The sequence below is a fragment of the Protomyctophum bolini genome, assembly GCF_963924005.1.
Source record: "Protomyctophum bolini genome assembly, chromosome: 6".
NCBI lineage: Eukaryota > Metazoa > Chordata > Actinopteri > Myctophiformes > Myctophidae > Protomyctophum > Protomyctophum bolini.
This window is the reverse complement of record NC_137867.1, coordinates 26,153,250-26,168,112: the sequence shown is the minus strand read 5'-3', so window position 1 is coordinate 26,168,112 and position 14,863 is coordinate 26,153,250. Positions and strand designations below refer to the sequence as shown.

The window sequence follows — 14,863 nt, the reverse complement described above, 5'->3', positions numbered from 1 at the left end:
CAGAGATGGAATAGGATAGAAAATTATACAATTATTAGTGTGAACTGCAGCAGGCATGCATTAACCCCATGCAGCTTTCCTTTGGGTGGGATTCTGTTGAAACGTTAACCTAAACAGTAACAGGCCTGTCAACCCCCTGGGTTAAATTTGGACAAATGGTCCAATGAAAGGTGTAAATTCAGGGGAAAACGGAGCGTCCAGGTCAGGGAGGGGGGTTGATCCACTAAAGGCAAACGGCAACTGAACTACATAATGCGTGTTTGTACAGGTCAAAGGTTAGGGGCCGAGGTTTCAATGTTTATCCGATGAAATACGCCCAGGTCTAGAAAGAATAAATAATTGCACTGCACTGACTGCAGGGTTCTGTTCTGTTCTGTTCTGTTCTGTTCTGTTCTGTTCTGTTCTGTTCTGTTCTGTTCTTCCTATAGCATACCATATTATTTCGCTCTTCTTCAGCAATAGGCTACTGATGTGTGCGGCTTTGCACTGCAGGACATCAGAGAAACTGTTCGAGCGCATCAGGCACGCTTGAGTGAGATGTAGTTGACTTCAGTGTTGACAGAGGGAGCTGTTGTTCAAAAACAGCTGTCTCAAAAACATGAAACACAGCGCAGCACCCACCCATCAATATTATATGATATAAACCTATACGTTACATAGCAGCCATCAATACACCTCTGTGGAAGATTTAGCGTTCTTTAACCTTCATTCATCAAGATAGTGTACTCTAATTAGCTTTAATAGCAAGTAAAACTGACCCAATCAATAGGGAAAGACTGATTGGCTGATGATGCTCTGATGTATTGACCATATCACCAAATTACTAGGAAAAAACGGTGATCTTCAAGGAAGGAATCAGTAGTTTACTACAGTTTGGACTATTTGTCAAACAGAACTTAACAAGTAATCATGTTGCTTTCTCACTTTAGAGGCGTATATAGCCTATATATATGTTATCAGCATATAGGCCCACATCACTAACAATTAACAAATGAAAGTAACAATTTGCATGTGCTAAATAGCCTACATAATTCCATACAAATTAAGGCTATCTCAAGAACAGTCACCATGCAACCCTTCCGAAGAGGTTAGTTTGCATGGGTTTTCTGGGTGTGCAATTCCAGAGAGTCAACTAATCTATAGTATATCTTACTTTAGTTATGTGTGTTGTGTTAATTAAAACTTAATAAGGTGATGCTATTCCAAGTCTTATGTTGTGTTGTTTGTTGTGCCTATATCTGTTTTTAATTATTTGTGTCTTTATTGTGGCGAGAGATATGCATAAAAAAATCCATTTCGTTTTGAGGTGAGAAGTTTGTATAAACCCTTTATCTCCATGCACTTCACGAACGTTAAACAACGATGTTTCTTTCTTCTCATATAATTTTTTGTCCTGCAATTTCTGACTTTACTTCTTTGATTTATTATTTTGCGACTGCCTATTAAACGTGAACAAACCAAACCAACCATTCAGCCAACAGCACTCATTTAGAAAATCTAACTTCAATAATCCAGACTCTCACCCCGCAAACACCCACACGCAATATAACAGCATCTCGCTCTCCTCTCCTCTCCTCTCGGAGGCAGGGCTTGGAATCCAGACTCTGCCCATGGGGGGGAGGGGTCTATGATGTAGACTAGTCGAGATTAGTGTTGCCAAGTCTGCTTAGTATAAGCGACACACCTGTTTTTCTGCAGTTGTTTAAAGTGGTTCTCAAACATTTTCAAATCAAGACCCCAAACACAAATGTAGGCAATTTGTCAACGGACGCCCTCACATATTTCAACACAAATCAGAGAAAATATTTTCAGACGAGTGTGAGGCTCACATCTATCTGAAAATATTTTCTTTGATTTGTGTTGAAATATGTGTGCGAGTGCGTGTGTGTGTGTGTGTGTGTGTGTGTGTGTGTGTGTGTGTGTGTGTGTGTGTGTGTGTGTGTGTGTGTGTGAGAGAGAGACTGTGAGCTCATAACGCGTCTATTTTCAAATGTGGCCTAGTCGCTTCTTTTGGGCTTGTTTTCTTTAGTCTCTCAGTCAAGACATACTGTTGACTTTCGAGGAGTAACAAGGGGCGCTGTTTTTCCTTTATTTGCCGATGGGATTCTCAGATTGGTTTTCATAGACTTGGTTGCTTATTACTCAAACTCTGGCAACACCGGTCGCCGTGGTCGGGATGCCAGATCGCTCGGCACAGCTGTGCCTTGCCGTGATTTCCCCGCCGCTACAGAAGGGTGCCTGCGGCGTATTGCTGCGTAAAAGATGGAGCTCCAGACAATATTGTCCGCTTTCGTTTTTCTAGCCGTGGTGTCTCCACAGAACGTGGCGTGTTCGAAAGGCCGAACCGGACCGAAAGTGACCGAGAAGGTTGGTTGTCTATCGGATCATCTTGACAGCTGTGGTAATTTGTAGGCTACAGCGCGTAGATATTATAACGTAGGACTCACAGTCACACACGTCTCAGACTCTGTGGGGGCATACATGTAGAATATTCCAGAACATCTGGGGAGAAAGAAAGACCCTCATTGGCCGCGGTGCGTTTATATTTAAGCAGGGAGTTTAGCTTATTATTAGGCTATAGCGCTGCGCAATATAGCGTTTTCAGCAGGCCAAATATAAACAAACTCTGCAGCGGTGAAATAAATCGAATATTACAATGGAAATCATAACAGGTCATCATCATTATTAGTGAGACAGGTCTAGTCTGTTTTCAACCATACAATTTCGGGATTAGCCAATCCTTGCAGCAACTGATTATTTTATGTTTTGTATTATTTCTGTGTATTGTGTGAGTGTGTGCTGTATAAGGTTCTTAATTATTCTATAATGACAACAAGAAATGTGTTTCTCTGGCACTCTGCTTGCAGCCACGTGTACAAAACAGCCTGGCTGGCTGGCTGACACCAATATAGTAACCTATTCGTGACTCGTGAGTGATAAGATTTTAGGGTATACTAGCAAGTTTCAAACTTATATCATCTATTTATTATTATCATTATTCATAACAAAAAAAACATCGCATGGATGCACCTGGGACGTATCCTCAGTGATGTATCCTGAGGTCAACGGGGTTTCGGGTCTCTCAACATCATACCCCTCACTCAGGCGACCCAGCCGGGAGTGATCAAGTCCCGACTTATGTCCCAGTAGCTACCCTCAATCAGTCCCACTATGGAAAAACCCGGGGCACACAATCCGTTGGAACTACTCCAGAACTACTCTGCCAGGGCTGGGAGGTACACTTCTGGCACATGGAGAGACTATAGGCTCTGTGGGTTGTCTCCTGTCCGGGCACCTCCTACGTCTCACCAGGTCCACTCCTGCTCTCACCAGGAGTAGAGAGAGGACCTGTGCGTTGCACCAGAGTCCCATCACCATTCAAATTATTATTAGACCAAGTCACGTCGATGAAGAAATAAAGTGTTAAAAATAAAAGTCTTGCTTGCTATTCAGTCATTATGCCAATTAATTCCACCCCACACAGATTTCTGTGTTGTCACTATACTGACTCACCTGCAGTGAGGAGCCCCCACCGGGAGAACGTTGGGCCTTTGTGCTATAGGCTACTCCTCCTGCCCAACAATCCCTGCTGACAGGTGCCGCCCGAGCCTGTAGGATTACGTGCAATGACCAGTATCACCCTCCCCGCCCGGCTTCGCTCCCCGAGCATATAGGCAAATTGTGTTCGCATAGACACCCGACAAAGTCGGATGCACCACGGTGGATTCGAATGACCAGTATCCATTTGATTCGAACCCACAACCTCCGTAGTGGTGGGCAGGGACTTTACCACTGCACCACCCGAGCGACAATTCTCTCTACTGTCTACACTGAATAAAGCATATAAACATAAAAGCCATGTGTTCATACAGTAGTCAGTATGTATGACTAAAAGTGTTTTTTCATCACTGTGACATACAGTATGTATTGTAAACAACCACTTACTACCCCACTCCCTTAAAAAAAAGCAAATTGGCATGCAAAAGGTCTGTGCACAGTGCACTGTAGTCCAGTGGCCTTGTGGTTAGAGTGCGATATACTAAATACTATACAGCTTGTGCTTATAACCATCTGTGGCCAACGCGGAAGCGCCTCTCGCCTACAACAACTGCAGACCATTTTATTTGGTAGAGTAAAGTATAGTTTCTGTCTGACCGCGACGGAGGTCTCAAGCAAACTTAAGCCACGTGTCGTGAGGCACCACCGAGCGAGCGAGGTGCTGTGCCGAGCATTGCGAAGTCCGATTGTGCCGACTCAGGGCCGTTCAACTCGATGGGCAAAGAATATAATTAATGTTCAGGTGAGAGCATTTCCCCCGACTGCCACTCAAAGTGGCTACTGGCCAATCACAGTGTGTCCTTGCACAAGCTGTGTAGTCTTTCGAATGACAGTTAGAGTATCCGCTCTGATATTGGGAGGTTGGGGTTCAAATCCTCTGGCTGGGTCATACCAAAGACTGTATAAATGGGACCCTCCCTGCTTGGTTCCCAAGGCTATTACGTGTGTGTGTGTGTGTTGTGTGTTGTGTGTTGTGTGTTGTGTGTGTGTGTGTGTGTGTGTGTGTGTGTGTGTGTGTGTGTGTGTGTGTGTGGGCGGGCGGGCGTGCGTGAGTGAGTGAATTGGAAATTACGTTTTTTTATGTTTTATGTTTAGGTGTTTTTCGACATTACCGTAGCAGGTCATGAGGTTGGAAGAATAGTCATCGGCCTGTTTGGAGAAGTGGTCCCTCGCACTGTCAACAACTTTGTTGCCCTAGCAACTGGAGAGGTATTGCAAAATTTGTCAACATTGCATGCAAAACCATATAATTGTAGAATATGCACACACACACACACACACACACACACACACACACACACACACACACACACACACACACAGTGTGCATGCAAAGTAGCAGAAATATTAATACACTTGCAAATACATGTATACACTCAAATATTTTGCATTTATGGTCCACAAGCACATACTGTACAGTGTACAGTAGGGCGGCCTACACATACATACATGCACACAGCAATAACCAGTAAACAGAATTGCAAATATATATAAAGTGTACATTTCTATGTCTCCACAGAAAGGCTATGGCTATAAAGGCAGTAAGTTCCACAGGGTAATCAAAGACTTCATGATCCAAGGAGGAGATTTCACAGCTGGGGACGGAACTGGAGGTAGGAGACAAACTTCATTAATATATTCATTTAAAGGTCACGGCTCCTGAACCGGTACCGGTACCCAATTTTTACAAGCTCTGAATCTGTTAGATTGAGATCAATGGCATTGGCTAACTGCTCCCCAGACCCTTGGTGTGGGTATAATGGGTACAATAGAGAGTATGCACATACATGATTTTCCCATCAGGACATGCCCCCCTCAACTAGACTGAGTGGCAAAACATTGAGCAGCATGGAGTGTTGGAGTTTGGAAGCGCTCGTTAAAAATCACTCAACCGTCCTGCGTACCACCTGCTTCTAAATGTCACATAATGCAGGAGGCAGCAAAATGTTGTGTTGTTGAAAACAAGCACTTCCAAACTCTTTTTTCTGTTTGGATGAATGGGCTGTCAAGGCCAGAAAGTAGTTTATTTGCCACTCAGTGGGCGTTCCCACATAACTTCCAGGTATGATGATGTCACGCACATACCCTCTATACTGCCAGTTCATGAGCCACTATCTCATTTAAAACCCCATTCTATCCCTCCCTGTAAGTCCCGTCCTTATCCAGAGACATGTAATAGTCATTAGTCAATGGTTAAAAATATTGTTATATTTTTATCTTGGCCATGTTGCCCAGCATTTTTATGATCAGTTGATTGGTGACACTGCTAAATGCCTTAATTGTGAATTACAGTGGTGACAGTTGAAACATAACTCACCCATGCACCTCCTGTAAAGCAGAAGGCATTAACAACATCCCCCTCCACATTTCTGTTGTTTATTGCACTCTTAACTCCTATACCGTCATTCTACTCAACCAGGTCGCAGTATCTATGGGACTACATTTGCTGACGAAAACTTTAAGTTGAAACACCTGGGGGCAGGATGGGTGAGCGCACACACACACGTTAGCTTGACATCAGTTGTTGTAAGCAAGCAAGAGTATAAATGAGGCTTAACTCTAGCCATCAACACAAACATAACAGACTCATGTATTACATTATGCTAGTAATTAAGTTACTGTTGTGTGGTTGTGTATGCTAGGTCAGCATGGCTAATGCTGGGCCAGACACCAATGGTTCTCAGTTCTTCATCACTGCAACCAAGGCCCCCTGGCTGGATGGAAAACATGTGGTGTTTGGCAAGGTTCTGGATGGCATGGTGGGTGGTGCGCGCACACCGCACGCTCACACTCGCACTCGCACTCGCGCTCGCGCTCGCACACACACACACACACACACACACACACACACACACACACACACACACACACACACAGGTCCGCAGGGGGCGGCACCTGTCAGCAGGGAGTGATTCTGAATCCATTCCAAGCATTAGTTTTGCACAAAAAACACTCCTTGGGCTAAAAACGGCCATAGCTACTTGCCCAAATATGCTGACCTCATATAACATTTGTGATGACGGCTATGGCCGTTTTTAGCCCAAGGAGTGTTTTGTGTGCAAACCGAATGCTTGGAATGGATGCAGAATCATGAAAACCCATGTCACATGCTACTGAAAGAATGATGACATTTTGATTTTCTTTTGCCTTGTACAGGTTGTTAATGGTATGGTCACATACTCAAATTGCTCAACGTGCAACTTTTAGCAACCAAACTGAATTTCATCCATTAGGCCATAACATTTCTATCATAAAGGTTTATATTAATCACCATTTCTGGCTCCATGGAAAAAAAAGTGTTCTTTTTATCTTTTATCCCTTTGTAACCACCTTATTGGTCCATGTAGTTATATGTGACTATATGCCTGTCATTTTGTGATATACCCATTTCCTGTTTCCCAGGCGGTGGTCCACACCATCGAACTTCAGGACACCAATGACAGGAACCTTCCTTACACTGAGTGTGAGATTGTCAACAGTGGAAGGATTCCTGTAAAGGAGCCCTTCGTTGTGGAGGTAGAGGGATGGTAGACACGGTCTTTACATCTTTAATATTATAGTTTTTCATCTGAACTGAGGTAAACACAATTTGGAATTCTGTTTGTTTGACCTATTTGAGAGACCAGTGTGGCTGAGGTTTGCTATATTTTGACAGTTCAGGAAAATCATGCAAAATTTTGGTCACAAAAACATTCATTTGTAACTACTTGTATGTGACTGTCTATATTTTCATAGTATTGTCCTGCATGCAAAAATTCACACATCGGTTAAACCAACCAGATTTCCAAATTGTATTTTGTCTAGGGTCTAACTAAATGGGACATAGAGTCAATGCATTGCAGAAACCTATCTTGAAACAGTCAGCATTTAATGAATATCTACATTTTTAAATCAGTGAAACTCTCCTGGGACAAATAAAAAGTTGAATAAAAGTTGATGTAAGCTCAACAGAATCTTTTGCAGGAGAGTCAGTGGACTCTATATTATGTTATATACTGTACATATTAAGTCCCACTTGAAATGATTAACACATAAAGCAAATATGCCTTGATGCATGAGAACGTGGTTCTAAAGCTCAAGGCTGCAGATGGTATTTTTCAGTAGCATTGGCACAGCCAGTCTTCATCTGCCTTTGCAATGCATATTGCCCCAGGCAGATTAAAGTATCGCAAGTCGCAAGGCAAATTTTTCAGTCCAAGCTAGTGTGTTTTATATTTTATATTACATATCTGGCAGTTATCCAGAGTGAATGGTGTCTATAAGGAAAATAAGAGAATAACTCCCAAACAGTAGCACAAGTAAAGTACCTGAAATTAATTTAAGTATATACCTTATGGTTATGCTATCAACGCTTTGACTTCTGAATTATATGTCTAGTATGTGCAGAGTTTATTTAATACAGATTGTTTATTAAATTATTAATAGCATATCAGCCACACACTTATTGCTAACTAACTAACAAGGGTCTATCTATGCAGAGGGTGTGACTTATAGACTACTAGAACAAAAAGGACATGGTTCAAAACATGTTTCACAGAAACTGTTATGTAAGGATACCATATAACAGGGTTATTTTTTCTCAAGTTAACTGGTGTGTGCAAGTTAACATATTATTGTTGCCTATAGCAATAATATGTGAAAAGGCCTTATCTACTGGGATTAAGTACAATGGCATCACCAAAGTACCCATAATCACCTTAATGAAAATTGTTAAACCCTGCTTTTAACCTTCTATGACTGAGTGATTACGGTATATGTTTTAACCATGTAGCACTCCGGAATTCCCTGTGAATGAAAAGTGCAATAACATTTTAATGTATTATTATTAGCATTATTATTATTATTATTATTACATTTAATAATAGTTAATAATGCATGTACTGACTGAAAAGTGTTATTGAAATAAGTAAGTTCACACATTAACATAAAAACAGGAATTATGGCTAACATGCTCCCTGGTTTATACATTAAACTACCATAGCAACAGTTAGCAATGCTTTGTGGGAGTTAACAGCATTGTTGTAATACAACTTTGACCAAAACAATTGCTTGTATGAAGATACATATCGCTATCGTATGAAATTACATCTGTTTGAACCTAAAGTTCCCTAGTTGTATCAACGTTGAACACACTTTTAAGCAATGGCCTCTATCTTCTATTCTTAATGTTGCAATGACTAGAGTTGTCCAGATTATAGGTCATATCTTTAGGGAATATCATATCACTTACTGTAAATGGTTTGATTATGCAATCTTGACTTTAAAGTGCAATATGTCTATCAAGTAAGTTACCTGTACATTTGTATCAGTTTTAGGGTGGAAAGTTGACCATAAAATGATAAAATAATAGTTTTGTAATGACAGGTTGACTTTGTTATGCCCAGTATGGTACGTTCATTGGATACTACCAGCTACCATCATCCCACATTGTACACTAAAACAGTAAACATACTCATACCAACAAACCATAGCAGTAAGATGGTCAAATAGTTGTGCCAAATGATGTGTATTTTGTATGAAAACTGATGCTGTGTGTAGACCTAACCATGACAGAAATATGAGTATAATCTGTTTATCTTAATGTAGCTAATCAAACTCTAATTGTCAAATGACTAAACCTACTACTGCCATTTGCACTATCTGTCCGCCCAGGTAGCACTATCATGATTATGCAGCCAAAAGCCACATATACTGTATAAGCCAATGAACTGTTATGCATGTGTCATTGTTCAACATTGATCATGTGGAGCCTGTATGAATTTCATGTAGTTTTGTTTAATGATTCGTCTTCCTGATGCGTTATATGCCGTTCGTTTTGCAAAAAGAATAAAGAAAACGAACATAATGAAAAGAGAGAAATTAACATTTCAGACAACGAAAGAAAATCATTGTTTGTCCTAGAACTAGACTAGTGTGTGAATGAGCAGCTGTCAAATGTCATGTGAGTCAGTCTTTGTTCAAAAATATTCTATATAGAAAGTAATTTTCCTGTGAGTTATTACAATCTTAAACGTGATATTGTAACAACTATACATTTCTTTGCTGTTCAACTGTTACATTACAAATATTGCAAAAAATATATATGCAGTGGTTCTTAACTCACAGGCACAACTGCTAGTTTAATAAAACCAGAATAATTGCATTCCCCTGGTGATCCAGGTCCAAATGTGTCCCTGATTCCACTGCTAGAATGAAAACTACCAGTAGCGTCAGTCTTCATGATTGGAGATGACCACTACTCTATTAGCAGCACCACAGTTAACACCACCATCCTTCTAACATTGTTAGCATTTTCTATTCAAAATAATGTGAACTGCTGCCTGGAAAATGCAGTATCCAGATAACAACTTAAAGCCCCATTATACTTAGTCGTGTGGCTCGCACCCCTAAAATAGCCTAATAAATACAAGCTCACTTGCTCATGTGTCGCAGCATGACGTGAGCTTGAAGATCTGCTTTAGGTCAGTGACAGTGCGCAACCAAGTATAAATCAGGCATTAGCCTCTGGCCATTGATTTACCATGAAGAATGTTGATTGTGTGAACAAGCTGTTGCTGTTGTTGTTTTTGTATGATGATTGTATGACGTTTTAGAGCATTTATTGTATAAAATGATGTTTGGTGTAGAAAAGAGACTAATTAAAATCACAAAATGTTAATGTGCCAAATGTTCATGTTCAGTTCAAAGTCTACTTGTCTAATAAACATATCACAACAATTATGTTCTTTATTTGCAATGATAACAGTAGTGCCAAGCAAGTGTATTTTCTACAATAAATGCTACTGTAAAAGTCTCAAGGTGCACGTATTTTATTTTATTTTTTTAGTTGGTTTCCTATCATGTCCTTTAAAAGTTCCATATAAAAGTACATGGTGACATACAGTACTACATGGGGTTTTAAAGCATCACAGGAGGATTCAAGGTGTTTACCACCAGTGGGGCTTTATAAGGATGGGGATGTGGGTGGTTGGTCCATCCGTACAACACTTTGGTCCCAAACAACATCACTATAGAAAACTACTGGCTGGAATGTCATGGAGTGTACTAACATAGCACACTCCATGACACTGCTATGCACCTTCATGCTCCCCGGAGGATGAACCCCATGGCCTTTCCTCTAGTACCACCTGTAAGCCAAATTATTCACTTGCACACAATACAGTATATCTCTAATAAATCTACTGGGCAGATTGCTGAGTTGCATTCATGCTCCCTGGTCCTCACTCCTAACCATAAGTGATCATTTGGGTGATCCCAATTTCTGATTGGGATGTGTCCCACATCAAACATTCACATTTGTTCACCTATGCAACATTGTATAATCTGACAAATCCTGTCTAAAAAAGATGCAGAAAAACTAGTCCATGCATTTGTTACCTCCAGGTTGGATTATGGCTTAATATAAGGCTACAACAAGTCTCTAAAGACTATTCAGTTGATCAAGAATGCTACTGTGCATTTACTGACAAGAACTATGTTGAATTACAGTAGTGGAACATCTTAAAGCGTATATATCTCTTTACCCCTATCTGTATCTGTCCTGTGTTTCTATATTCTACATGGGGCATTAGAGTCACTGTGATTCCTCAGCATGCTTCAGGCCATATTTTCATCTTCCTTTGTGACCCCCTGCCAGAGGGTGAGAACTCACCCCCTGCCAGAGGGTGAGAACTCACACCCTGCCAGAGGGTGAGAACTCACCCCCTGCCAGAGGGTGAGAACTCACACCCTGCCAGAGGGTGAGAACTCACACCCTGTCAGAGGGTGAGAACTCACCCCCTGCCAGAGGGTGAAAACTCCCCCTGCCAGAGGGTGAGAACTCTAACCCTGCCAGAGGGTGAGATCTCTAACCCTGCCAGAGGGTGAGATCTCTAACCCTGCCAGAGGGTGAGAACTCCCCCTGCCAGAGGGTGAGAACTCTAACCCCGCCAGAGGGTGAGAACTCTAACCCTGCCAGAGGGTGAGAACTCTAACCCTGCCAGAGGGTGAGATCTCTAACCCTGCCAGAGGGTGAGAACTCCCCCTGCCAGAGGGTGAGAACTCCTGCCAGAGGGTGAGAACCCCTGCCAGAGGGTGAGAACCCCTGCCAGAGGGTGAGAACTCACCCCCTGCCAGAGGGTGAGAACTCCTGCCAGAGGGTGAGAACCCCTGCCAGAGGGTGAGAACTCCTTCCAGAGGGTGAGAACCCCTGCCAGAGGGTGAGAACCCCTGCCAGAGGGTGAGAACTCCCCCTGCCAGAGGGTGAGATCTCTAACCCTGCCAGAGGGTGAGATCTCTAACCCTGCCAGAGGGTGAGAACCCCTGCCAGAGGGTGAGAACTCCCCCTGCCAGAGGGTCCACCCCCTGCCAGAGGGTGAGAACTCCTTCCAGAGGGTGAGAACCCCTGCCAGAGGGTGAGAACTCCTTCCAGAGGGTGAGAACCCCTGCCAGAGGGTGAGAACCCCTGCCAGAGGGTGAGAACTCTAACCCTGCCAGAGGGTGAGAACTCCTTCCAGAGGGTGAGAACCCCTGCCAGAGGGTGAGAACCCCTGCCAGAGGGTGAGAACCCCTGCCAGAGGGTGAGAACTCTAACCCTGCCAGATGGTGAGAACTCCCCCTGCCAGAGGGTGAGATCCCCTGCCAGAGGGTGAGAACTCTAACCCTGCCAGAGGGTGAGAACTCCTGGCGTTTAGTGTTGTGATTATGCGCAGTAAAAGGTGAGTTCTCCAGTGGAGGGCTGCAGTGTTGACAGCTGATCTCTAAGCTCTGACACAAAACTGCTGCTAATGAGAAGTACACGCAGTCATTTGTTTTCCCCTGATGTACTGATACTACTACTACTACCTCACCAAACACACACACACACACACACACACACACACACACACAAAAACAGATACGCATTTTTCAAAGCCACACACCTACACTCACACACACACGCACGCACGCACGCACGCACGCACACACACACACACACGCACGCACACACACGCACACACACACACACACACACACACACACACACACACACACACACACACACACACACACACACACACACACACACACACACACACACACACACACACACACACACACACACACACACACACACACACACACACACACACGAAAAGGAAAACATCTCGGAAGACAAAGGTCAAAGTGTTGAGGAGAATTCTCCTGAGGATGACAGCTGGTTGACAGGAAACAGTGAAACAAATCAACACAGCAACTCTCCAAAAAGTCACCTTACACAAATGAACAAAGTAAGCCTTATATAGGCTACAGTAGATTTACAATATTGATGTTCACATATTTAAATATAAGACAGGGTCTAATAACGGCATGGCTTCCAAGTGAATCATGGTGGCCAGTCAAGCACATAATATGTGCTTGACTGGCCACCATGATTCACTTGGAAGCCGTTGAAACCTTTTGGGCTTATACTTATATTATAAGTATAACCCCAAAAGGTTTCAACGCAATCCGACCCTCATTCATTGTGTGAAAACAAAATGCATAAAGGTACTTCTTTGGCCTACTGGCAGCGTGCACATTCTGCACAAGACATTGGGTGCTGATCAGTCCAGCAGTTTGTGAAATTAGCACCCATCTGTAGACCTCTTATGACTGATTAGTACTTAGGTTGCACGGCATGTTGTGCACCAAAACAGGAGCTTGTCGATCTGCTATTTGCGGTGCATGACACCGGCCCACAACTAAGTATAAATCATGCTTTGCAGAGCAACTCTATAACGTAACAGGAAAAGTGGGCATTCACACATTCTGTGTTCTGGCCCTCATCATTGTTTCACCGACCCTGTCCAGAGCCTGGGCAGAGGCTTTTGTGCTGGTTCTGCACAATGGTGTATGTATGCCACCGACTCAAGGCTGGGCACTGCACTCCCTGTGTTGGTGTGGAATGCTTGTGTCAAATTCGAAGTCGATGGGGCGGTTTTCGAGTTACGTGGATTACAGACGTACGTACACACATACAGAGACTTGGGGCCTTTATAGATCAGATAACAGACTAGGTTCACGAGGCACATAGAGTAGATAGGTCAGTCTGAGGTTCTTAGGATGGCCAGATCAGATTTCAGTTAGCCCTGAAACATGACATGCAGCAAGTTCAGCCTGTTTTTTGGGACCACTACATTTACAGAGCAAATGTGTAAATAAACATTCAGATTTCAAATATGAAGCACTCACCCTAGTGCCACGGATGTTAACATCCATGGCCCCAGGTTGAGCACTTTATATTTTAAATCTGAACATTTGCTCTGTAAATGTAGCAGTCCCAAAAAACAGGCTGAAGTACCATCGTCATGTAAATGAGTAATCCTTTACATAACTTCATGAAGTCAAAATAAATTTTACAGACAGACTTTAAAGGACCACTTCACCACTTTCCAACCTATCTTCATATAACTATATCCTCACTAATAATCATGAAAACAATGGTGCAACTTTTTCTACTCAGTCCGTCTGCGTCTCATAGGAGGGTTCAGAAACCGTCTTCACCTCATCGATGGTGAATACAAGCTAATAGAAACTGCAGGCTTTCTAGTCCTGAAAAGTTGCAAAGCGAAAATGGAAGCCATCATTCTCACGATAATGAAAATCTAAACTTTTTTGTAAAATAATCTTGTTTAAAAAATAATCTGCCTAATGATGATGTCACTGGAAGACGGTTTCGAAAGACGAAGACGAGAAGAAAAAAATCATGCCATTTTATCATGATTATTAGTGAGGACCTATTATATGAAGATAGGTTGAAAAGTGGTGAAGTGGTCCTTTAATATCATGCTGATCTATTTGACACTTTCTGGACTGACACTGAAACAGATTGCACACGAAACAGGCGCGCATTTCCTGAAACCAAGTTTCGATCTGGGCCACAAAGAGCTAAAACCATGGTCTCCTGACCCAGTGTGTATTTGCAGTCTCAGTCTGTATGAAGGATCTCAGGTGAGTCTATTTTCTCTGGTCATTTTTCACCCAGACCAGCAGACCACCTTAAAACCCCTCAGAGAGGCACCACGGACGGCCGCTCTGTTTGTTGGCCTTCTAACAAGACAGTCTGAACCATTACAGCCACTGGGGAGAAGGAGATGGTGAGCGAGGTACAGAGAGAGAGAGAGAGAGAGAAGGTGGAAGAGCTAGAAGTATAAGGAATGACCCAAGTGGAGGGAAAGACGGAGAAAGAGGTGGTAAAATGGTCCAGGGGAGGAGGAGGAGGGGGGAAGGGGGGTATGCATTGAGAGCAGAGGAGAGCTGCTGTTAGTTGTTGTATTGGGGATCTGTTAGAAGATCAATGAAAAGA

The 14,863-nt window shown here is 42.8% G+C and overlaps 1 protein-coding gene across 2 annotated transcripts; it reads left to right on the top strand.

Moving 5' to 3' along the window:
- Positions 1 to 2,227: 2,227 nt before the first annotated feature.
- Positions 2,228 to 9,394, top strand: ppic (peptidylprolyl isomerase C). 2 transcript variants are annotated; one of them, XM_080765350.1, is made up of 6 exons: positions 2,228 to 2,367; positions 4,654 to 4,767; positions 5,078 to 5,171; positions 5,978 to 6,045; positions 6,201 to 6,317; positions 6,961 to 9,394. In XM_080765350.1, exons 1-6 carry the CDS (start codon positions 2,263 to 2,265, stop codon positions 7,087 to 7,089), a joined length of 627 nt encoding a protein of 208 aa, XP_080621476.1. In that variant the 5' UTR covers positions 2,228 to 2,262; the 3' UTR covers positions 7,090 to 9,394. The 2 variants fall into 2 exon arrangements, with proteins under 2 accessions (XP_080621476.1, XP_080621477.1); XM_080765351.1 differs by lacking the exon at positions 6,201 to 6,317.
- Positions 9,395 to 14,863: the final 5,469 nt, after the last annotated feature.

Bases quoted from the DNA above. Each gene is read 5' to 3' on its own strand.
- ppic (XM_080765350.1), top strand. From the start codon at position 2,263: ATGGAGCTCCAGACAATATTGTCCGCTTTCGTTTTTCTAGCCGTGGTG. The intron at 2,368-4,653 runs GTTGGTTGTCTA...TTTTATGTTTAG, and splicing joins GACCGAAAGTGACCGAGAAG to GTGTTTTTCGACATTACCGT. The intron at 6,046-6,200 runs GTGAGCGCACAC...TGTGTATGCTAG, and splicing joins AACACCTGGGGGCAGGATGG to GTCAGCATGGCTAATGCTGG.